The 24,154-nt window shown below is 34.0% G+C and overlaps 5 protein-coding genes across 19 annotated transcripts; 2 read left to right on the top strand and 3 right to left on the bottom strand.

Moving 5' to 3' along the window:
* Nucleotides 1-264: 264 nt before the first annotated feature.
* On the bottom strand, nucleotides 265-5,016 carry LOC18046029. Of its 15 annotated transcripts, none has more exons than XR_002906356.1 (8): nucleotides 4,490-5,015; nucleotides 4,340-4,411; nucleotides 3,727-3,911; nucleotides 2,272-2,331; nucleotides 2,082-2,162; nucleotides 1,737-1,777; nucleotides 1,095-1,178; nucleotides 265-598 (listed from the first exon to the last, which is right to left on the bottom strand). XR_002906356.1 is itself a non-coding variant. In XM_024187894.1 (8 exons), the coding sequence occupies exons 4-8, from the start codon at nucleotides 2,297-2,299 to the stop codon at nucleotides 512-514; spliced, it is 303 nt and encodes a 100-aa protein (XP_024043662.1). In that variant the 5' UTR covers nucleotides 2,300-2,331; nucleotides 3,792-3,911; nucleotides 4,340-4,411; nucleotides 4,490-5,008; the 3' UTR covers nucleotides 265-511. The 15 variants fall into 15 exon arrangements, 10 of the variants coding, with proteins under 10 accessions (XP_024043662.1, XP_024043661.1, XP_024043659.1 ...); XM_024187894.1 differs by having other exon boundaries at nucleotides 1,737-1,772; nucleotides 2,082-2,149; nucleotides 3,792-3,911; nucleotides 4,490-5,008; XM_024187893.1 differs by having other exon boundaries at nucleotides 1,737-1,772; nucleotides 2,082-2,149; nucleotides 4,490-5,008.
* An 88-nt stretch (nucleotides 5,017-5,104) lies between these two features.
* LOC18046030 (malonyl-CoA:anthocyanidin 5-O-glucoside-6''-O-malonyltransferase) lies at nucleotides 5,105-6,941 on the top strand. Its single transcript, XM_006440994.2, has one exon. It carries the CDS (start codon nucleotides 5,523-5,525, stop codon nucleotides 6,702-6,704), a length of 1,182 nt encoding a protein of 393 aa, XP_006441057.1. The 5' UTR covers nucleotides 5,105-5,522; the 3' UTR covers nucleotides 6,705-6,941.
* A 974-nt stretch (nucleotides 6,942-7,915) lies between these two features.
* Nucleotides 7,916-9,831, bottom strand: LOC112099567 (E3 ubiquitin-protein ligase ORTHRUS 2-like). Its single transcript, XM_024186981.1, has 5 exons — nucleotides 9,578-9,831; nucleotides 8,695-8,794; nucleotides 8,545-8,606; nucleotides 8,359-8,461; nucleotides 7,916-8,124 (listed from the first exon to the last, which is right to left on the bottom strand). Exons 1-5 carry the CDS (start codon nucleotides 9,829-9,831, stop codon nucleotides 7,975-7,977), a joined length of 669 nt encoding a protein of 222 aa, XP_024042749.1. The 3' UTR covers nucleotides 7,916-7,974.
* Nucleotides 9,832-10,158: 327 nt separating this feature from the next.
* Nucleotides 10,159-11,657, top strand: LOC18046031 (protein WHAT'S THIS FACTOR 1 homolog). The gene has a single exon (XM_006440995.2). The coding sequence runs from the start codon at nucleotides 10,464-10,466 to the stop codon at nucleotides 11,619-11,621; it is 1,158 nt and encodes a 385-aa protein (XP_006441058.2). The 5' UTR covers nucleotides 10,159-10,463; the 3' UTR covers nucleotides 11,622-11,657.
* A 10,572-nt stretch (nucleotides 11,658-22,229) lies between these two features.
* LOC18046032 (probable BOI-related E3 ubiquitin-protein ligase 3) lies at nucleotides 22,230-23,712 on the bottom strand. Its single transcript, XM_006440996.2, has 3 exons — nucleotides 23,449-23,712; nucleotides 22,989-23,355; nucleotides 22,230-22,883 (listed from the first exon to the last, which is right to left on the bottom strand). Exons 1-3 carry the CDS (start codon nucleotides 23,505-23,507, stop codon nucleotides 22,293-22,295), a joined length of 1,017 nt encoding a protein of 338 aa, XP_006441059.1. The 5' UTR covers nucleotides 23,508-23,712; the 3' UTR covers nucleotides 22,230-22,292.
* Between the last annotated feature and the right edge of the window lie 442 nt (nucleotides 23,713-24,154).

Raw genomic sequence — 24,154 nt, forward strand, 5'->3', positions numbered from 1 at the left:
TTCTTCTCACAAAAATTTTTAATTTTGAAAAATTTATTCTGGTCAATAACATATTGCAAAATTATGCAAAGTTAAATTTAATGTTAAAACAATGATTTTTCATTAAGGGATTATTTTAATGTAAGATGGAAGCCAATAATTCTCAAAATAATATTAAATTAAAAGATTAACAAACTTGATATTTTAGTTCTTGATTAATTATGGAGATCACTCAAAAAAGAACAAAAAGGAAAATAAAATTAAGCAAACATCAGTAAAAAAATATAGCACAAATCACAAGGTCGTACAAATTTTAGACCCTGCTATTTGCAATTACATTTGGTATCATCATATGATTCAATAAACAAACCCACTGCCCAATGCCACCAATATCTGAAACCAAACGAGAAAAAGAAAATGCTAATGATTCAAAATAAAAGAAAAATAAGAGACTTGCTTCTGAAATCCAGGTCCTCATTGGTATCTTCTTGCTCCTTGTCCAGAAACTGCTTAAACTGCTAATAACCGATGGCTAACTCAGTTCATAGCTGGGTAAAACTACAGATTCTTTCATGGAAGAGAAACAATGTTGGTAGTACTTGAAACTGAGAGCTGCACCCTAAAAACAAGTAAAAGAAGATATAATCCCAAGAACGAATACTAGACAAAATTGCAATTGAGATAAAATACAAGGGAATCTTCCCATTTTAAAAATTAAAAAATAAAAGCAAAATGGAGATCATATTGAAATACAAATTATATGTATATAAAACAGCAGTTAAAGTCTTTTTACACAAACATTAGTAAAACAGTGCCAGCAAATTTCCTGGTGTTGTTTTTGCAGCATAACAGAAGCTAAACAACACCTGGAAATTATTTAATTATTTTTTAAAAAATAATGCATAGCAAATGCGAAGAGAGACTAAAAGATGCACGATAAAGGCAATCAGTACTTAAGAAAAACAGGGGCCAAAGAACCACTTGCTCTTTATAAAATAAATAGGTACCATATAATATTGGTAGATAAGTATAGCTTGCAAGCAAAACCATCTGGTTTGTATAATAACCATTCCTTTTGCAAACAAGAACCAACACAACTGAAACTCAAAACTAACCTCATCGTATATGTTGTATGGAAGGGAAAAACCAAAATCCAATAGCAAGGTTGAATTTGGGAATTTTCCATATGTTATCCATACCTGGACAATTGCACCAAGAGAAATTCACAATTATGACATCGATTAAAGGTTTAAACCCCAGAGCATGACTTTACACATTTTAATGGATATTTTCTCTACACTGAAACATGTATGAAAAGTGTGTTTGTACGTGCTGTTTCCCACAATCTATGTAGGGATTTCACAAACTGTCCAAGGACATAACATATATATATTATTGAATCAATAACAAATATAAATATTTTTAAGCAGCAATTTCTATCTGCATACAACGATTAGATATGCAGATGACAACCTTTAAGATGAAAGAAAAGCCATTAATGAGCCATTAAACATCAAAATTATTAATCAATGTAAAGAAAAAAAATTCCAGGCTCGTGTTAACCAGATGGCCACATATATGTTTACAGTTATATCCAGACAACACTAGAAGGCAGACAAGCAGGGAAAAAAGAACACAAGAAACTGAGTATACACATCTAACACACATATATAAATAGAAGAAACAGAAGTAAGTTCCAGAGGGTAATCGTAAAATTATTTTAATAGAAGAAAAGAATCATCAAAGCTGCATATGACCTCTTCTTTAGGAGCATAATCTCGATCAGCAATAACCTGCACTGAAAAATTCAAAGAATTAATATTACAAATAGATATTTCCTTCAAGCCTACCAAATTTTACCAAATTAGCTCCAATAATAAAGACTTCCTACTTTACTAGGACCAGAAATAAGAGCAATGGTCAACGAGAACAAGCATCTTGTCCAGACCAATTCTGTTTTAAGTTTTAAATCAAGTTTTCCTATTGATTTTAAAAATAAAGAACAATTTATCAAACATTAGAGACCATATAGAACATAGTTTTATTCTACTATTTGTCTCCATCACACAGCTGGAAAATTAAGAGAAAAAGAGAGAATATACCTCTGACAATTGTTTATCCTCATCATGCAACACAACTGCTTCTGAAAGCCCATCGTGATTCAAAAAATCTGCAAATGGAATCTATAGAATAATTTATTAATTCAAAGAATTGAGCAAAATAAGGGGGAAAAATTACAAATGAAGTGAACGCCGAAAGTTCTATACAGATGGCATTTTTATAATATGATACCAGTGATTCCCCCTTTGTGCTTCTCCATGCTCGCAACTCAACCGGTACATTCACACCAAACTAATCAAGATAACTTATTATATTTTAGATTCAAGAGTTTATTTTTAATTCAGGACTTCAGATTACAAAACAGAAATATAGGAAAATAAGACAAAAGCAAGTAGAACTTCTAACAAAATAAGCTATAAAAAAAAAAATTCGATTCAAAATTTTTTGCATATCATTTGCAAAGTGAACAGATTATTCCATAAAGTTAGAATCTGAAACAGTATAGGATTTTCAAGCTACAAGAAACTAAAGTGTTATCACATATTATGTTATCAAACAAAATAAAACTAATTTCCAAAATATATATGTTGAATAAAGCTATTCATCGCAAGCTTAAGGCCATGCATCACATTTCATTGAATTTAATAAGCATTCGATTAGGTTGGCATATCTATCCAGACATGCACAAATAAATAAACGAAGACAGGATATATCTCAACAAAATGAGGAACAAACAATTTCAAAATCTGAGTTTTAATGTTCATCCAAAAGCAAACAAACCCTAAAAATTCACACAAAAGCAAGCCCAATTTCATAATCATATTAACGAAATTTTAAAAATTGATTCTTAGCATTTTTTGGTAGCATGTGTGATTGATTAACAACATCATACCCAATTTCTTCACGACGTCGACAAAGAATAGCGATTGCGGCTAAGAGATTGGACGTTCATGCATGTCAGTGGTGGCTGGTGGCTGTGAGGGTTTGTTTAATGGCAAGGATTGTCCAGCGTGCGCGAAAAAAAAAAGCAAAAAAAAAAGAATTGAAAGGTTTTTTTTTTCAAGTTTCAAGTTCACTGGTTTAAATTTAAATGCACATAGTAGTATTTATTTGCATTAAATATGGAAAAAAAGATAATAAAATTATTAAGAAACAATTCAGCTTGAGGCCCCCAAAACTAGGAGCTAGATCTTGAACATAAATTCTAGGCACCACCCATTAACATACAAAACAAACCATAGAAGCTAAGAAGAAAACTTCATAAGCTAAATTCAACAAATAATTAACAAAGTCAAAGCTTGAAACTTCGAATTCAGTAAACCACCAAAATTCAAATATTATAAAGGGAAAAAAAAGACAACAAAGCAACATCAGATGCATCAGATCAAAGCAATAGCATGCTCAAAGAGCAGCCCATCACCAAAACACTCAAAAGACAACCAAAAAACATAAAATTCAACAGAGTCAGCAATCAGTCAAATCCAACCAACAAACCCAGTAACAATTTTATTAAGAAACAGCTGAAAATGACAAAATTACTTTGAAGTTAGAACAAAATTAGGTTCCTTGAAAAATTATTTTGATCGTACAAAAAGAGCATGCAAACCCATAATTCCTTTACTGAATGCTCTAAAGCTGAGTATTTGACGAAAAAGATTATTAAAATTAGAAACGAGAACCAATTACCTGTAAACCAACATAGAATCACCAACAACCAAAAAGACATTGAGAGCAAGTTGCTTTGATGATACCTTGGTCTTGTGTTAGTCATAAGCCCTTGATATAGATTTGGTAGTTGGGGAAACTAATTTTGAATGGCACACGCTGCATTCTATCATCCCGTTTTTCATCAAATTCGCCCCTAAAAGAATCTGTTACCCGCAACACAAACTCGAATCAGCCCTGATAACCGAAGAGAATTAAGCGTAATTTAGCAGCTCTAACATCAAAATTCAAAATCATACTCCCAATAACTTACAACAGCGCCAATAACTCAGAGAATCACTTGCCACATTAACCACATATTAGAAATCCAAACTTCCACTTTAACTTTAGATGATGAAGTAAACAAAAATCAAAATTTCACCAAGACAGAAGCAAAAAAAGGTGAACTTTTTGTACCATTTTAATTCTAGAAAAACTAAAATCTGTTACCTACATTTTCCCAACAACCAAATAAAGCATCAAGTATTAAGTTAAGATACTATAAATTATATGAATGATCAAAAACTCTAGCTACTTTTCACCTGCAGCATGACAAATGATTAGTAGAAAAAGCTGTTTTAGGCCATTGACTTACAAATCCGTTTTCCAGGGCTCTGAAATCCAGGTCCAAATAAACCTGTACTCATCAACAAAACCAGCACAAACCCTAAAAACCAAAAACATCATTTTCTCAAAATTTCCTCACTTTTCTCACAAACAAAACAAAACCCATCACAGTACTTACGAGAAACAAAGTCTTCCAAAACTCAAGACCAGTCTTTGGAGGCTCCGCAATTCTGGTAGCCCATGAAATCAGTATCATCAACGACCCACAAGGCAGGGACAGAGTTGAAGTCCACCAAGGATAGGGAAGATCAGCAACCCCGCCGTTGATCGTTGCCGAAGAAGGAGATCAGCTCGTGCTTGTGCCGCCGTTGATCGTTGCCTAGGAACTCCTTCAGCCGCCGCCGTTAATCATTACCGACTCGCGGCGCTGTTGATGGCCGTGGTGAGGCGTGTTGTGAGGGAGTGAGGTGAGGGAGTGGTGAGGCGTTTGGCGTGTGAGTGAAGCGGGAGCCAGTGGAGATGGAGATGTAAGGTGAGGGTGAGCTGTGATCGCGAGGTGAGGAGTGAGTGGTCAGGACCTTTTGTTTGTTTCATTTACCGATTTTACAGGTTCCCTTTCCTTGTAAATTTTTTTATTATTTAATACTAAATTGAATCACAGCCATTGGATCCACTCCACTTAATCCAACGGTAATTTTTCCTTGTAGCATCAGCCCTTTTTTAAATAAAAAATAAAAATAAAATTATTGGGACACAGGATATGATAGTTGAAACCCATGTTTGTGGACCGAATTTGACAGGCAACCACTTAAAATTTATGCCTCACACTTGAGATCGATTGGATTCATGGTGATGAAGACTATTTAAACACTTGACCGACCAGAGCAGAGATACTAGTAGTATCATTTAGCAGTATTGTTTCTTAATATTTTTACTCTCTCTCCCTCGTGATCGTCGTGGCAGAAAAACATAGCGTGAAAATACATTCAGTTAGCAAAATCAGCCCGCCGTCGTCCGACTCAGTCATCGCCTCCACTCTTCCACTCACCTACTTCGATACTCTCTGGCTAAAATTTCCACCTTCAGAACGCCTCTTTTTCTATCAAATCACTGACCTAACTTTCGATTTATTCAACTCAGTGATCCTTCCGAAGCTCGCTGACTCTCTCTCTCTCACTCTCCTTCATTACCTCCCCCTCGCCGGTCACATAATGTGGCCTGCGGACTCCGCGAAGCCAGCCATTTACTACTTCCCTGACCAAAACGACGGCGTCTCATTTACCGTTGCTGAATCCGACGCCGACTTCAGCCACCTCTCTGGCAATAACGGAAACCGCGAAGCCGTTGAATTTCATCATCTGGCGCCCCAGTTGTCCATATCCGACGATAAAGCTGAGGTGGTTGCTATACAAATAACTTTGTTTCCGAAACAAGGGTTTTGCATCTCCGTCTTGACTCACCACGCTTTCATCGACGGGAAAAGCAAAACAATGTTTGAGAGATCTTGGGCTTATTTCTGCAAACAACTAATTCAGATGCAACAACAAAACCTTAATAATTCTTCGATATTATTACCCACCGAGCTAATCCCGTGCTTTGACCGGACTCTCATCAAAGATCGGAAAGGGCTGGACGTGGTTTATGCGAACCACTGGCTGGCTTTTCAATCCGACAAGCGAAGCTTGAAGCTCGTTAGTATGCCGGCTCTGAAAGCACATTCCAGCATGGTTCGAAAGAGTTTCGAATTGACCCGCGAAGACATAAAGAAACTGAGGGACAAGGTACAGGGAAATGAGGTTCTCATAAGACAAGCAAAAGAACTTCATTTGTCGTCTTATGTGCTCACATGTGCTTATGTCTACGTTTGCCTGGTTAAAGCAATGGGAGTAGAAGGTGACGCAACTGTTATGCTGCGGGTCGCAGCAAATTGTAGGAGCCGGTTGGATCCTCCTCTTCCGGTTAATTATTTTGGTAACTGTGTTATTAGTGGGCATGGTACCCCTGCAAAAGCAAGCGATGTCGTGGATCCGGAAAATGGGATCGCATTTGTTGCTGACAAGTTAAGTGATTTGGTCAAAGGGCTGAAGAGGGAAGTCATTGAAGGATCCGAGGAGAAGATTTTGAATTTGTTGAAATATGTAAAAGAGGGTGGAGGACAAGCTCCAGGAAGATTGCTTGGGGTCGCCGGGTCGAACCGTTTTGATGTTTACGGGTCAGATTTTGGGTGGGGGAAGCCGAAAAGAGTGGAGATTATTTTAGATCGTGTTGGTCCTGTTGGATCTATTTATTTAGTAGAGAGTAGAAATGGAGGCGGTGCTGTTGAGGTTGGTGTTGTTTTGGAGAAGCCACAGATGGAAGCTTTTTCGTCTCTCTTCGTTAATGGCCTTAACTGAGTTTATCATATTTTTGAGTTTTTTTCCTCTTCATTCTATTCTACCATATGATATGAGATTGTGATGGTATACTCGTTATTGCTGAGGGCGCTTATTCGAATTTGCACGCAGGCTCTTTTCTCAGTAAACCTATTACAGTCTTATTACATATCATATATTTGTAGATCAAAACTATTAAAAAATAATTAAGGACTTGAGGTTATTCTCTTATTTGATAAATATCTAATTAGTAGTAAATGTCAGCTGTTACCTCTTTATATTTTTGCTTTGAATAAAAAAAAAATAAACACTTATTTTTTATGTATTTATTTATTTAAATGTCATATCTTTAAGTTTTTTAAATTAGAGTGATATCTTGATATCACTATTCACTAGGGCCATGCATAACTTCTAGAAATGGTTGAAAGTTGAAACTTCATCCTTTTGGCATTACATATGATGCGCCCGAAAGAAACTTCAACCACATGATCCGCACGGATGGCCATTGCACATTATTAAATAAGTCTCATGCCCTTGATCACACGTGTACTAAGTCAAAATATTGACAAATCTCATTTTCGATAACATCTTAAAGGGAAATATTTAATTCTAAATATGCTTCGCCCTATTAATGTCGAATTCTTCAAAACTCATTTGGTGAACATAAAATATGTAAAATACTGATATACGCGTATGTATATTCTACTTACATCGATAATGCGCAAACTAGTTGATTTCACCATTCATTCGTTGATTTATGACTGTGGCTCCTTTTTAATTAACTCAAAAAACATAATGATATATCCAGCATATAAAATTTATGAAAATAATAAATTAATTTTCAAGGTACTCTCCATGAGTTCATCAACCGACATAATAATAAAAAATTATTAATTAAACGTTTCATGGCCTAAGTTAACATAATTGAGTTTTCATATATAAACTATCAAATATCATACACTTCTTTTGACAATTACGAGATCCAACTTAGTATCGACTTAAACATAGTCATAGAGCACTTAATTTAAAATTTCATATTACACACAACATTAATGTTTGTATATAGTTTTGTTAAGTATTAAAATTTACCTTTGTTCATCAATTTAAGTTTTTAAGTCAAAGGATTTCATTAACCTGTTCTTATGGCTGAACAACCCAATTCTGTCAATAGAAATTTATTGATAAAACTCAAACTTTCAAATTGAGAATTCTATCAAAATTTAAGACCCAAAATAGTTTCATGATACACTTGAACAAGGCAAAATTGACAGTCAAATCCAAGGAATAGGTATTATTGAAGATGAGGGTAAGGGATAGAAAACAAACCTTTCAGGAGCTTTTCTCTTACAGTTATACTCTTCTTGCCATCAGATTTCCCAGTGTGTGCTACAACTCTGCTGAGGGGTGGAGGTTTAATCCACTTCCAGCAGCCATCTAGCTCCTGAGAAAAGTTGCAGATATCAATTAAAAAGAAAAATGTACAGTTTAAGCTCACAAGAAGTGAAATTAAACCATTCAGGAAATTGTCTGATCAGATTTTTCCTCATTATCTATTATTTTGAACTCATGTCAACTTATGTTCACTGATGAGTGGCTAAGGTTGACAAAAAGATAATATTCCAAAAAATGGTAGCAACCAAACCAGTGAAATCAAACAGAAATCTAAAGCACTCACATCAAAATCCCACGATGGACGTTCCTTTCTCTTCGTAATGTCAAGTGCATTCTTCAACTCTGGAAGTTCTGGCAATGGTCTAGGATGGTCTCCATGGTCATCACTGCAGTCAAGGTAACCAGAAGTTTGTTAGAAGAGAGGTATATTAAATAAATAGTTAAATAAACCAAGTGACGAAATACAAACCTTGTCCATGGGGCAGGATCATTATCACATCTAACAAATAGATATCGACAGACTTTGAAACCCTAATGCAGAAAAACAATATCAGCAATTTAACACAGCAAAAGATCAACCAAATGAGAAGTTTCCTTATAATTGAGAACATATATTAACTTGGACTCCAATTTTTCGCCAACATTCTTCAATCCTATAGATTCCGTCATACCGCAACCCTTTCTCTGGGGCATATGAAGATCTCTTCTCCTTGAAAGACCTAAGCATCAAAATAATGGAAAATATTAGAATTTTCAACTTAATGAAAAATGATGCACCGGCATGGACATCATTTCTCACAGCAGAGATCAACTCATTCAGAGTTAACACCAATCTTTCTTGATAAGATCACATCAATTTTAAATGTCTCAAATTTATTTATAGCATTATACACGGTTCCGATGACGTGTATGTTATTGATTTCATGCTTTACACGCACCTAGACTAACTTAAATGTATATACTAATATTTGCTGTCAAGCTCCTTGACTATTTTAAAACAACAAACCTTCTTCCATCTACATGGCCATTGTGAGGGAAATAATAGTCAAGTGAAGTTATATCTGGTATGAGGATGTAATAAGTAAAAAATGAATGATTTTGCAGTCAACATTTGAGGACGATTTTTTCCTTTTTTCCTTTTTCTTTCTATAAAAGCAACTCCAAAGCTTTCTTTTCATTGTAAGCATGCATCAGTTTTGTGAGTTATATTTCTGGTTACAAGCAAACAAAAATTTATATTTCCTGTTGTTTACTTTTGTGGAAACAACATGATGTGTATCTTTCTGATGCAAAAGAAATCTGTATAAAATATAAAGTACACATCTAGAATCAAAATGATCATGGATTACGTTAAGCCTTTCAGGAGAGTAAAATCACCAATCATTAATGCATAATGCAGAAAATAGTTTTGATCACAAATCTTGCATATATATGTTATAGCGAGGAAATAAAAAATAAAAAGATTTGATAAAACAAGGGGAGACTTTTGAATTCATATTTACCGAACAACTCGAACAGGATAGCCTTTCTTGCAACTGACACGTAGAGCCTCGTTCAGTTTCAGAAACTTCTGGTCAAATGACTGATTCTTGTTTGTGCGCTTATTGCCACTCAAGTCACGACCACCACTGTATTTATCTCCATTCAAACAAGTCAGCAATTGTAAACATGATAATACTTCTATAGAGAAAGCATTCCAGTAAAAGGGGAGAAGAAACAACACAGAATAGTTAATACTAAAATAAAAAAAAATCATAAAAATTGACCACCACCGACATATTCGTTGTTTAATAAAGCAGTAATGGTCTCCAAAAACCAATTTCCAATGGTGCAATTACGTTCCTGTGTAGAGAAACCACTCTCCATGATCCTCATCATTTTTTTTAAGTTTCCGTTAATTTTTTTAACGGATTCCAAACATAAGTGAAAAAGTGCAATAAAATATAAATTTAGGTGGATTCCAACAAAAATAAATTATGTATTTTTAAAAAAATAAAAAAAATAAAGGAGGGTGAATATTTTCTCAAAATATTAATAAAATTACATGCATGAGGGACGCACGTGCAGTTCACGTGCAGTTCACGTGCAGTTCTTACTTCCATCGTTCAACTGTGTAACTGACTCTACTTGCACAGTAGGCGGTCCCCGTATCATGCCAAAAGCTTGTGCTCATAACCGCCCTTAACAAGTTAAGATTGTGACCGTGCTATCTCTATTCCTCCAATTCCAAACGTATAAATAAATAATACGCAGAGATTGTTGTGATTATGGAATCTAATTCAGAATCTTGGCTAGGTATGGTAATGAATTGAATTTAATTATACAGTTCACGCGCACTAATTGTTCGACGATTTGTCTCAGTGAAGATACATTTCACGTGCTCACATAATGTTCAGAAGAAGATACATTTCATCTTCAACCCCATTTCCAAAATCATGTTCCATGTGGGTCCCAATGAAGCAAAAGTCAACAGGAGGATGGCGATCCAAGAAGAAAATATACCGTAGAGTTCATGAACTAGACAGAGTAATGGAGTTACAAAAGAAGCCATCTTTAATCCTGCAACTCAAATCCATCATCCAATCACAGAAGCAAAAGTGCCTCCTCCGTGACCTCGAAAAGCAAGTTGGGTTTGTTCATAAATGGAACTTCATGGCTGTCATTGAGAAGTACCCTTCAATATTCCATGTTGGTGGTGGCAGCAACCGGAAGCCTCCTTTTGTTACACTCACTCAGAAGGCTGAAAAGATTGCCGATGAAGAGGAGGTGGCGAGGGAGTTAATGGAACCCATTTTGGTTAAAAATCTAAGGAAGCTGTTAATGATGTCAGTTGATTGTAGGGTGCCATTGGAAAAGATTGAATTCATAGAATCCGAATTGGGTTTGCCTCAAGACTTCAAGAAGGCATTTCTTCCGAAGTATGATGATTTTTTTACGGTGAAAGATACCAATGGGAAGCCTTATCTTTACTTGCAAAATTGGGATGCCTCACTGGCTGTTACTGCTCGAGAGGAAAGATTGGCACGCGAAGGAGTTTTGGATTCTGCTGGGGCCCAAAAGAGGGTTAGGATCACGAAAGATGGTAACTATTCTGGTCCCAATGCATTTAAGATATGCTTTCCTGCTGGATTTAGACCGAACACAAGTTATCTCGAGCAACTTGAGAGGTGGCAGAGAATGGAATTCCCTTCTCCATACTTGAACGCGAGGAGATTTGAATTGGCAGACCCAAAAGCTCGAAAAAGAGTTGTGGCTGTGCTTCATGAGCTCCTTAGTTTGACTATGGAGAAGAGAATGACATCTGCACAATTGGATGCATTTCATTCGGAGTATATGTTACCGCATAAATTGTTGCTTTGTTTGATTAAGCATCACGGAATTTTTTACATCACGAATAAAGGTGCTAGGAGTACTGTGCTCCTTAAAGAAGCTTACGATGGTTCAAATTTGATAGATAAATGTCCTTTGTTGCTATATAATGATAAATTTGTTGCACTTAGTGGTAGAAGAGAGATCAATTCGTGTAATGGGAAGTCTCTATCATAGATTTGAACCTGAAGATATCATTTGGTATTTTGAGAATATTTCGTATACAATGTTTTGGTTTAATAGTTCATGAGTAACACCATTGAGCACTGTTAGAATACTGATGACATGTCTTAGCTTTATGCCCCTGGTTTCTATCCATCTTTATGTCTTAACCTTCGGCATTTCTTTTTAGTTATGACTTTAAACATTAATAATCCAAAAGTAATAAATTTGTATAAATGCCTGCTATCTTCTCTAATCTTCTTTCACCTTTCTCAATCACTAATCACTAATATATGAAATTGATTGGCGTGGTTTATGCATGTGTTTATATGCATAACACGCCGAATTGAGTGATTGATTCAAGGGACATCACTATAATTCCTTGGATGAATGCTCGCTCATCATATTTTTTGAAACCAGACTTGTGGCTCGCATGGCTGGTGTGCTGTAAGCTCAGGGCTCTTAGCTCTCATGTATTATCAGTTGAGTTGGATGATGAAACTTTCTTCCCATAGATGACTGGTGAAATTGTGTCATTTGCAAAACTGAGTCGTTTGCAAAATTGTCATGTTTTAGCTTAATGCAATGAGATTTTCTGTACCATTTGATTCTCCATGTTCACCACTGATTCAAGTGCATTATCACATGATTTTAAAATGGCGAATTAATCTGGGACTGTTGTATTAATAATGAAGAGGATGTTTATGAAACAGTAGAAGAAAATCTCCACAACTTCACTTTTATTTGCTCTATCCATTAATTTTTTTCACTTGTCCTGCCATGGACATTGGTCCAATAGCTCTGGGCTCGATCCGGGCTACTTGCACTCGGTTACGATATATTATCGAGTATTTTAGACCTTTTCAATAAACTTTTCTAAGTTCATTAAATAATAATAATAATTAAAAAAAAAATCTGTTCAATCGTTGAAGTGCTGTAACATTCCGTGCAAGCCCAACTTGATTTCTTAGTATTTGGGTCTCATGCCTGGCTCAAATCTTCTCATAATGGGCCTTGCCTTCACAAATTTATGGAATCCAAATCTGGAGAATCCTTGTTGATGTAGGGGCAAAAGTTTTGTCATATAAAACGTGGAACTCGAAAATCAAATTTGACATTTGAGATCTCTTATTGATTAACATGTTGCCGTTATTTGAATTACTCAATTGTCTTTCTTGAAAGAGATGTGTTGTTAGCATTATTAGGATTAGGCGTACCGACACAAACATGTATGCTTTATGGACGCGATTTATACGCGAAGATTTGACCATTTTGTCTCATCAACCGTAAACTGTGACTTTTTTACACACATATATCATATATGTATATATAGGGTATCAAACGGTTCGAAGAGGTTTAAAATTCCAATCTTGTACTTGGCAGACAAAAAATGAGTCTTTTCAATAATTAAAAAAAAAAAATTACAAGGTCCAAATAAGTATCTTCAAAATTGGGTTGGGGGAAAGGGGAAGTAAAAATATTAGCTTAGCTTAGCTATAATGGGAGGATAATAAATGTGGCTTCAATATTAGGATACATCCGGATTCCCCTTAGGTGCAACAGTGGCACCGTAGCCTGATCCGATACATCCTTGATTTTCCCATCCACTTACACGAACGGAGACTGTGCTATTAATGAAGGGTCCAGAATTGGGACAGGCCTTTAATGCCCAATCACTATCCATCCATCATTCCATTATTGACTTGAAATTTTTTAAGTCACTGGTTTTTCAATTAAATTACTCAGTGATGTGTGGATGTAGCACTCATGGAGGGAAGATTCCCCCTCTAAGGGGAAAGGAAAGTTTCAGTGTAACACTCAAGAAATTGAATTCATTGAATAAGTGGAGTTGCTTCACACTACGGTCCATTATTGTGATGATGATGGGGTCCAAGAAGCTGTGTCTTCTTGTTCTTGTTTTCAATGCGTGTTTTTGTTTTTGTCAGAAATGGGTAAAAAAAAAAAAAAAAAAAAAGAGAGATGACCACAACTTTAATAATTGTTACACTAAAATAGCATTGAATAGCGATGCCCAAAAATTTACATTTAACATTTAAGTGATGGTTGTTGATATTTTCTATAAAGGTTTTTAAATCTTCTGTATATCAATTGTACATACAACCAACTAATAAAATTATCATACGGGTTTTTTTTTTTTTTTTTTTGTACATGAAATTTGTACAAACCACTTGTTAGAAAAATATTTATTAATCGAGGTTTTAATATTAATAGCGGTAGTATATTGTTACTAATTATCGTTGTATTATTACAACAGCATCAGTGCCGATTCGACATTTCAAACAATTGCTTAGTTAGTAATCCAAATTTCACATTCTTGAAAAATTGCAATGAACCTTCCAAATTGTAATTGATTGATCGATCAAGATATAAAAATTACAATTGATGTAATCTTGTGATATGCATTGATCCCTCCTCCACTAACAATCCAATTAATTAATATTTGGTTTCTTCTGGTCGATCGACCATATATTTTATATACAAGACATTGTTGCACTAGTGTTTTTTTTTTTTTTTGTGCATGTATAAATGTCATGTTAGGATTGTCATAGTCATACAACTGATGATTTGCTCCTAGGGACTAAATTTTGAGGTCCATTATTGGTGGCACTGCAAAATGTTTCCTCCATTGATTTGGTAATTAAATTGTCCACTCTAGCACAATATCATGCGCATCCATGTAGCTGGTACTGCAAAATGTTTCCTCCATTGATTTGGTCTTCTGTTAATAGTTGATTCGCTGTATTGTCACCATTAACTTCAAGCTCAAGTCTGTTTATTTCACTATTTACATTATACATAGGTCAAACCACATTAACAATTGATATGATTACCATGCCAGTGCATATCAGTAAATTAGTCACGTGTTACAAGTTTAGCATTTGATGTTACTACAATTACATGCTATTCTAGGTATTATTCCTAGCATTGTACCTAAATCCACATTGGCATCTTTGTTCATGATAGATATGATTTCATTTGAATAGGGGATCGCTTTTTAATATGTCAAAGTAAACACTTAGTCCAATCTAATATCAAAACATCCTATCCATCCACATAGAAAATCCATTTGTATGTTTTATATATATATGTATATATAGAGGTACCCACATATCTAGAAACCAAACAACATGAATATATGATTTGACTGGTTAGCTTTTGGAGTGGGTGCTTAAAGTAGAGAAGAAGAAACTATTACAAAAACTTTTTACTCACAAAGTGCCGCCCACCATTGAATGAGAAAAAAGAAAAGAAAGCATAATGATTTTACCCAAGATGGGGGGAAGTTGAAGTTGGGTTTGCAACCACAATGGCTTAAGATCCCATTGAAATGGCATTGTGCTAGTGGGAAAAGCTGATGTTTACACTTGCACACCAATCTATCAAAACCTAAAAAGAAAGAATAGTTGTAAACACTTCTTTGCTTTTTACTCTTTTTGTGTTTCTTTATTTACTCTTTTCAATGTTCCATTGATAGTGGATTCAAAAAATGCAATAACTCATGTCTTTATCTTTAGCCTTACTCCACCACCCAAATCCATTCTTGTAAAGATGACTCATGGCAGGTCATTGAAATTCCCACACACCCATAAAGGAAAAAAAGGAAAAAAAAAATTCAAAAATTCATTGTGTAAGATATGATTTCTAGGTGAATGGTTGGTTGTTTTATACCCTCTTTTCTTTAGGGAGATTGTGGATTCTTTTGTTGACCCACCATACCTTTTATAAAAAGAAAATTATATTACCCATTACCTTCTTCACATAGGCTATTGAAAATAAAAATGTGCCTAGTAGGAGAAGGGAGAAGCATCTCCATCACTATAACCCAATTTCTAAGTCAAATTAGGTTAATGGGAACCCAAAATTTTGCTTCTTCAAAATTAAAATCAATTAATTATTTAATAACACTTTGATGCCATCAAACCCCCTTTTTTTTCCAGGTAAGGTAGAATCTTCCATTGAATTGAAAATATGAGTTGTAAATTTATTCCAATCCAAGTTCTATGAATTTTGAGAGGGTTTGTAATTTAAAGTAGTGACTGACATACTAAATTTGAAATGGTACATTGGGGCCAACTCAATTCTAATTTGACCTATATATATATATATATATATATCTTGGATCTTATAAAATTTTCTCAAGTGAGGTGATGGCTTTTTATGATGTTGGTATGTGGGGTCCGAAACTAAAGAGTAAATAATGAAATCTACTGGGAAACAAACAAAGAAAAGAGAAAGCAGCAAAATCAATTCTAAGATGATGATGGACTGAAAACAATGAGTGCCCCCTTTCACAAGAGAAGAAAGCTAGGGTTCCCATCATGGCCCCCATGCCTTGTTTGATTGGATCTATATTCTATTCTTTGCTTTATTTATGTATATTATTTTATTTCAAGCAGCCCCACTTCTTCAACTGAAATATTATGGGAATATTTATATGGTCAATATCAACAAACAATAAAGTCTATGGACAACTTATTTGACACATTTCTATCTCTTTACTTTACATCTTGAATCTATGAAAAAAAAAAAGATTTAAAGCTAAAACATGGTCCTCATTAGGCTTTTCCCATCAATATTGCAACTTGGGTTCAATCGGTCAAGTGTCATTTTCTTCGTTGTTGGCATTTTGTTGGCTAGGTCCGTAATGTATACGTGACGATGAATTCGAGTTTTGAATTTAATTAAAATATATATGGTGGAATATGTAATTGGGGTGCATTGAAAGAATAGTAATAAGGGAATAAGAAATATTGTTGAGGGAAAAGATTGTGACCCGCATGAAGTAGATGTGTGATTCTATTGAAGAAAGGGACCGAATCAATGAATTGGATTAATTTATTGATATGTCTTTTACTTGTGAGGGAGTCATGGGGGGTGTGTGGGATTTAATTGCCTTTTTCTTTGGTATTAATAATTTTTTTTTTTTTTAAAAAAAAGGGTGTTTTATTGTTGATCATTTAGGTAAAGGGGATTATTGACAATTTTTATTAATTAAGTTGGAGATGGAGATTCCAATGCGCAATGCACACCACTCAACTAAAACACTCATGATATCATATGTGCCATTTGACAACTAATCACTAATTAATTCTCATTTGACAATCCCAATAATCTCCTAAGATATCATATTTTAAACAAATTTTTTTTTAAAGAAAAAATGTTGAAATCAAACTTAGTTAAATAATTATCCAATTTTATATCATCCCAGTTTGAATAAACCTAAAGACGTGTAGTGCGGGACCCATAATCACAAGTGTAAACTACTTCATTGATTATTGCTTTTAAGGATGTAATCCACAACCACCTCTTGCATTTTTATTTAAATAAATTTGAAAGCATTGTTCACTTTTTTTTCCTTTGTTAAAAAAAATGTGTAGTACTTGAGATAAGATTGAACTAAATTTCAAATACATACAAACATAAACACCCATATTTAATTATTTATTTATTTTTATATATTAGTTAAAACAAATGCTTTGTTATAGTTGGGGTCAAGACTCAAACCATACAATGACACATGAAGAGAATTAAATTCTTGAAACGGTGTGCTATAACTTATAATATTTTGATCATCAAACCAGAGATGAATCCAATAAGTTGTTTGAGATTATTTCAACTCCAATAACAAATTGTTTGACGTGTGAATTACCAAGACGGAGGAATATTACCAAAAGAAAATTATAAAATTGCAATTTCAAGTCAAGCTAATTAGCTGTTTGTTGACGCAATTTGTTTCAATTGTTTTATTTTATTTTATTTTTTTGTTCTTTTTAGTGTTTGATTGAGCGTAAATTAAGCTAATTGGTGAACCACCCAATTGCGAAAATTTAATTAATTTTTTGAAGAAATAATTATTTCGTTTGATGGACTTTGAGAGCACTTCTCAATCAACAATTTAATGCAAAGATTAGTTGTTTTAGCCACCCTTTGCTAAAGTTAAAAAAGAAATTAATGGGCGTGCATCAAGCATGGAAATTGATTGTGACCTACTGTTTGCTTTTGAAAATAACCTAATATTTAATCGTTGTACTGCAATTAAATTGCACCAAATTGGCAAATGCTGTTGTGTGCAAGATTCTTTTCAAACAACCCAAAAAAAATGCGTACACAAAAGGCCAAAAAAAAAAAAAAAAAAATTCATTTGATTAGACTTGTCAAATCAAACGATTTGTCAATTTCTTAATCGAAAGTAAAAGATAAATTGATAATTGATTCATGCCTTCATGAATTGATTTGATTGGCCAAACATTATTGCGTGTGAGTCGCATGATTTACATGTGAACCGCATATGAAATAAAGTCTAAACTAGCAACTACATAGAATAAGTTAAAGCAAGCAACCACATCAATTAAGGAAAATAAGAAAAATAAAAACAAACAAATTTATGTAACGAGTGATGATGATAAGAGTGAGATAAAGTAGATTCACAATTTGATATTCAATAATGGAGCATAAATGCTATTGAGGCCAGTTTAAGGGAGCGACTTCTTTAAAAAGGCTTACATAAATTTCATTTAAAAACAAAAACATAAACTTAACCACTTTATGATGCAGGCAGGATTCACAAGATCTTTGCGAGTAGATCAAGATTTTTGTCATGATTTGTGTTTTCAATCTAATCACTTAGTAATTGGTGGTTAACAAATAAAAATATAACATTAATTAAATTCTGACAATACTTCTCGCCGAAAGGTACATAACATATGATACTATGATTTCGTGGGTCGATTTGTTATCCAAATTTTTAGAAGTTCGACTATTAAATATGAGTTTACGTGTCGAAATTTGAAAGTTCTAATTATTGGATATGAGTCTGTTTACTATCCAAACTTAGAAATTTGAATTCTATTCTCAAAATTTTTATTGCCTATCTATAAATTTATTAACAACAGCTTCTTTTTTTAAGATAAACATTAAATTCTTTTGAATGATCAAAACATTTTATTTGGTATTTACGGAAAAATCGTTGTACCATAAGTTTAAAGTTTTTTTCCCCAAAATTATCTTATATAATAATGATTATACAAATTCCAATTACCTATTATTTTGTTTTGGTTTTTAAAGAAAATTCCAAAAGTCTAGAAAATTGAGAAAAAGGCAAATTAAGGGCTAAAAATCTAACTTGACGTCTCAATGGATGCGGTCCAAAATAGTACATGCACTGGTGGGCATTATGATGTTCCAATGCAATCAATTTTTTAAAACACAAAAAATAAAGATCAATTATTTAAAAAAAAAAGGAATTTTCTTTAAAAAATATTTATTCAAGGCGCAATGTTCTCCAACTTTTGATTAGATTCCTAGGCAAGATCGGCTCCTAATTTTAAATATTATTTATAGAAAGTATAAGTCCATTCACTTGCCCCCCATCATACGTTTAATTAAATAATTCAATATGCATGATTATCATAAACTTTGTCAAATTATTTTATTCTAAAAATAGAAATAAATTTAAATAATGATTCTTAATGAATTTGGGGAATCAGATTCACGTGTCATGGAGTGCATGCCGGTCATAAAGGAACAGATGGTCCATGATCTAATGTGGGCCCCATAAACTGCCTAAAAATCCTATGAACAAAATCTCATATTTTCTATTCGGTTTATTTATTTATTTATTTATTTATTTTGGGGTTTTGTCTTCTTTAAATTGTTAACTTTGGCATTTGTTTTTGTGGGTGCCACTTCAAGTGATTCTCTGGCTTGTCTTCTAATTTTTATTTTTATTTTTATTTTAATTTTGGTATATTTTCCAATCAACCAATTGATTTATAAAACTGGCACTTTGCTTTGCTCTGCACAAATTTAAAGTTGCAGACAATTTGGGTACCTTCTGAAAGAGGATAAGACAAGCAAGTAATAATTTTATGGCTGATTACAAAGTCATCTAAAGACAAGATGTTCTGGAATTTATCTTGATTCCACAGTAATTTGATTTTAAAATTTGGATCTTTCTCTTCATCTAAATTGCGAAAATTGATTATACAACTAAAATTTAATTTTCTTCCATTTTTCAATTACCCATTGTTAATTTAGAACATTTTCATTGTTAGAAAAAGTATAGCAACTATTACATGTGTTTTTGCAATTGAATATAGGCACTTAATCTCCGTGTTCTAAAATGTTAAATGATGATTACGACTATAAATGAGCACAGTTAAATGATCAGATTTTATTAGTTTTTATTTTTATCATTTGACCTACCAATACATAGTTGAACTCGATAAAAAAAAATATAACGAAATCTTCATCATACGGCAAGTTGCAGCCATTAGAAAGATAACACCTATCTACAATTTTCTTTTTTCCTATATATATGCGAACATGCTAACAGAACATATAATAATGTTGTCCATTGTCATTTCATATACAGTGATTCGTGACCCATTCCGAATTGCCTAACAATAGTTGTTGAAATTCCCTAATTCTAAATACACATTACTTCTTTCCAAAAAAAAAAAAAAAAAAAAACACATTACTTAAGATCCACTTTAGGATTACTTTTAAAAGGTTAAAAAGTGATTTTTTTTAAAAAATAAAAGTTATTTTTAATGTTTGGTAAAGTTTTTAGGAATTATTTTTTAGTAAAATTATCTTATCTTATAGTAGATTTTAGAAAATAGGGAATGAGTAGCTTTTTAAAATCTGCTTTTAAGAATCAATTTTATGTTTAATATAATCTCATATATATTATAAAAATCTAAATTACCCTTATTAATTAATAGATAAAATCATTAACTTAGAAGAAATTAATATTATTACCAATTATATTGTGATAACAAAATGAAAAATAAAATTTTTAATATAAATATTTATTTTAGTTATAAACTGTTATATATATACAATAAAATGGTCCTTTTTTTTACAGCTGATTAATTATTTTAGAACTTATAGCACTTACAAATAAATTTTATTAAATATTTGATAAATTTTTTTTACAGCTGATTAATTATACAACATAATTAATAATAATTATTTTAAAAATTATATCATTACTAAAACGGTCCTTAGTCACTTTACGAAGTGGAGACTTATTGGATTATATTTTTTTCGTATTATATTATCTGTACATTTATTCAATAAAAATGTCTTAGGCATTTTTTCCTTTTTTAAATTGAAAATAGAATATACATTATAAAACACAGTAAGTTTTTCTTAAGTGACTCTCATCTCCCAGCCCACGCCAAAAAAATTAATAATAAAAAATAAATAAAAAATAAAAAACCGAATCTACCCAGTACGTTGGATTTGGAGGGTTGCAGTAAAATAAATAAATAAATGGTCAAATATATTTACAATGTCAGAAGATAATGATAACTGACAGGATTTATAATTGTGAGAAAAGCGAAAGCAGGACAATGCTACCCTACCAACTGAGTCTCTGTCTCACTCTCACCTCTGTCTAGTAACACCGCCACCACCGGCAGCCCGTTTTCAGTGGGTTATAAAAAAGCACAAACGCTCACCGCCACCCAACTTCATCATTTTTGTTTTTTTCTAGTGTCCTTTATCACAATTACTTTTTAACCACAATTATTTCATCAGATGTAAAAAAACATTATTTCGTCATCTGGAGATGCCATTGTTTGTTTGTTTGTTTGTTAATAATAATAAAAACAAAACAAATAGGTGTCATGATGTATGCAAAAAATATGAGCGGTCCCTATCGACATTGCCAAAAGAAAGATCGTGTGAAAGACGCGCCTCGCGAATCGCAACACAACCCTGCGTGCTAACCTCATGATGTTTCTCAACTGAGACCAAATAAAAAAAAAAAAAAAAAGGAAAAGAATTAATTCTGTAAATAATTAAAAATAAAACTAAAAAGTAAAATTGATAACGTCGACGTTTTAAATACGCCAAGAATGCGCATTATACGGGTTCGTGGCAGGGTAGACTTTTTCCTACTTTTGGCTTTACCTCTACCTCTGTTTCAACTACCCGTTCTCGTATTTAATGCGCGCGCGCGCACACACATATATATATATATATATATGACGTCATTATTATGACTTGAATGGTTAATTTAATTGAGAAACTAAATTAGTTAATAGTATCATCTTAAATAAATTATGCTGAAATTGAATTTCAAAGAGTTTTTCGTATTAAATATAATGAATCCATTGTAATGTTTAATAATTTTTTAATATAAACAAATAAATATCCCTGAATCCAAGACATGAGAGAGGGGGTCAGGTCAGTAGGGGTGGCACTACTGCTGCAACTCCTGCAGAACAACAGCGACATTTGCGCGCGTCCTACGTGTCAGCTTTTGCCTCACACCTGTCGCTTTCTTTCCCCCCCTAGTCGTTGACTACACGCTGTTCAACACCACGCGCGTGACATCACGCCTTTCCCTGGCAGCCATCCACCCAAGCCTCCCACGTCCGCATCCCCCTTTCCTAACGTAACTCCCAAACAAAAGTTCCGCTAACTCACACTTCAAATTTACTAAAATACGCCACATTTATCCAATCATAATTATTATATTATGGGTGCAAATGCAAATCTTTTTATTTATTTATTTATTTTTTTATTTTTTGGTCTATTGATTGAATGATTTCTCCACAATAATTAATTAAAAGACTAAATACAAAAGAATGAAGAAAACAAACATATTTTTTTCTTTGATTTTTTTTGTTGTTGGGTATTTGGATTTTTTGTCTAGGACATGTTTACATGAACGCTAACAGTCTTGGGGGATTTACAAACGGGGCAAGTGTGCAGACTTGACCCGCAAACAGTACACAAACACAAATGCCTGCAAGGTAACAGCAGTACACATGACTCTTCCTTTCTGCAATTTCTGCACAACCTGCTGCCACCGCTGTGACTGCTTCCATTATCACCATCTTTATGATCACAATTATTAATTTTCTTATTACCATTATCTTCCCAACTGCTGCCGCAACAAGACTCTGCATCATCAACGACTTCTTCCTCCAACCCCAGCGCAGCCGGCGCCGGCGCACGTCCTTCCTTGACCTGCGCGGCGGCTGAGGCGAGAACTTGTTCTAGATTCGTACGTAGAGCATTGGCGGTGGCCTCGTTCGACTGAGCCAAGTCTCGCCAAATTTGATTCTCTATGCACAAGGACTTCACTCGTTCTTCCAAAGCCCAATTCAATTTCCCAATCTTTTCAATTTCGTCCTCTTTGGCCTTCAGCTTCTTCATCACGCCTTCCTCTATTACGTCCATTATTATCCTCACTTGCCTCTTCTTCCTCTCTTCAACCTCCATCCTCACTTTCTCCATCTATAAAAAGAATTATAATAATAATATGAACCCAATATTAATAACCGTACAAAATAATCAAGAAACGTGAAAAAATGGAAACTTGCTTGTGTTTTGATTACTTACATGTTGGGATATGAGGCGATCGATGTCGAACTGTTGTTCTTGGATCTGAAACGACATGTCGTTTCCGAGAAAGGAGAAGGGAGTGGGGGTACTGCAAGATTCTCTCGACCGTTTTCTCGACGGGGTCAGTGGGAGATTGTTATTTTCGTAGTTGTTGTAAGTGAGACTGCTGTCGGATTTGTTGATGAGCGGTTTTTGATGAGGGAATGAATCTGAGTTGATGGACGATCCGTAAACGACGGTGGGAAGAAAAGCCTCCGCCGTCGTGGCGGTTCCCGATAATGGGAGGCGGCCGTATCCTCCTGTTCCTCCCATCTGGGTATTGTAGATATTCGAGTTTGCTTCAATGGGGTTCATTATTATTTCCCTGCAAAAATGGAAAGAGAAGTACGTAAAATGCACACTCGGACACAAAACAAATAAAAAAATTCTATAAGACACAGAACGAGATGATACACACCTGTTAGCTAAGAGTTGCGGAGGAAAGATACTGTATTGATGCCGGGCTTCAACAGCCATGATTATGGAAACGAAAGGGTTTATTTCTTTTGGATTGGTTTTGCTTCTTGCTTTGTTTCTTCTGGTTCTTGGCTTTGGTTTTGGTTTTGAAGGAGAGAACGAGAGAGAGAAAATGAACAAAATGGCATGCAATAGAGGTGACAAAGATGTGATGATGGGTTTATTTAGGGTTTGGTTTTGGCTTAAAGTGAGAAATTATTAAAATAATGATAATTTTTTATTTTTTCAAAAAGGGAAAATGTGAGAGATTTTTTTTTTTTTTTGAGAATGTGAGAGATTTGGATTGTTCTTGTTGGGTTTAAGTTGATTGGTCTATTTAAAGGAATTTGGTTAAGTGCTTAATTCAAGCGGAATAATAGGGGTATTTCCGGGATTTCAGTGCATGTTTATTATTGTAAACTATTGAGTTTTTTAATTAGGGATAAAATAAGTTATAACTGACAAGCATGGCATCTGCCACGTGTAACACCTGCCACGCAAGCAAACCTGTTTGTTTCCTTCTCATTTTTTTGGCCCCTTTTTTCTGCTGGTCCTCAACAGCGTGATGGTGTGGGGTCCACGACAAACACGTATGGGACAGGGTAAAAGATGAGGCCAAGATAAAAAAGAAGGGGGCGATGAAAACCGATCCCTGTGACCACGTGCGA

The sequence above is a fragment of the Citrus clementina genome, unplaced genomic scaffold (assembly GCF_000493195.1).
Source record: "Citrus clementina cultivar Clemenules unplaced genomic scaffold, Citrus_clementina_v1.0 scaffold_3, whole genome shotgun sequence".
NCBI classification, from domain to species: domain Eukaryota; kingdom Viridiplantae; phylum Streptophyta; class Magnoliopsida; order Sapindales; family Rutaceae; genus Citrus; species Citrus x clementina.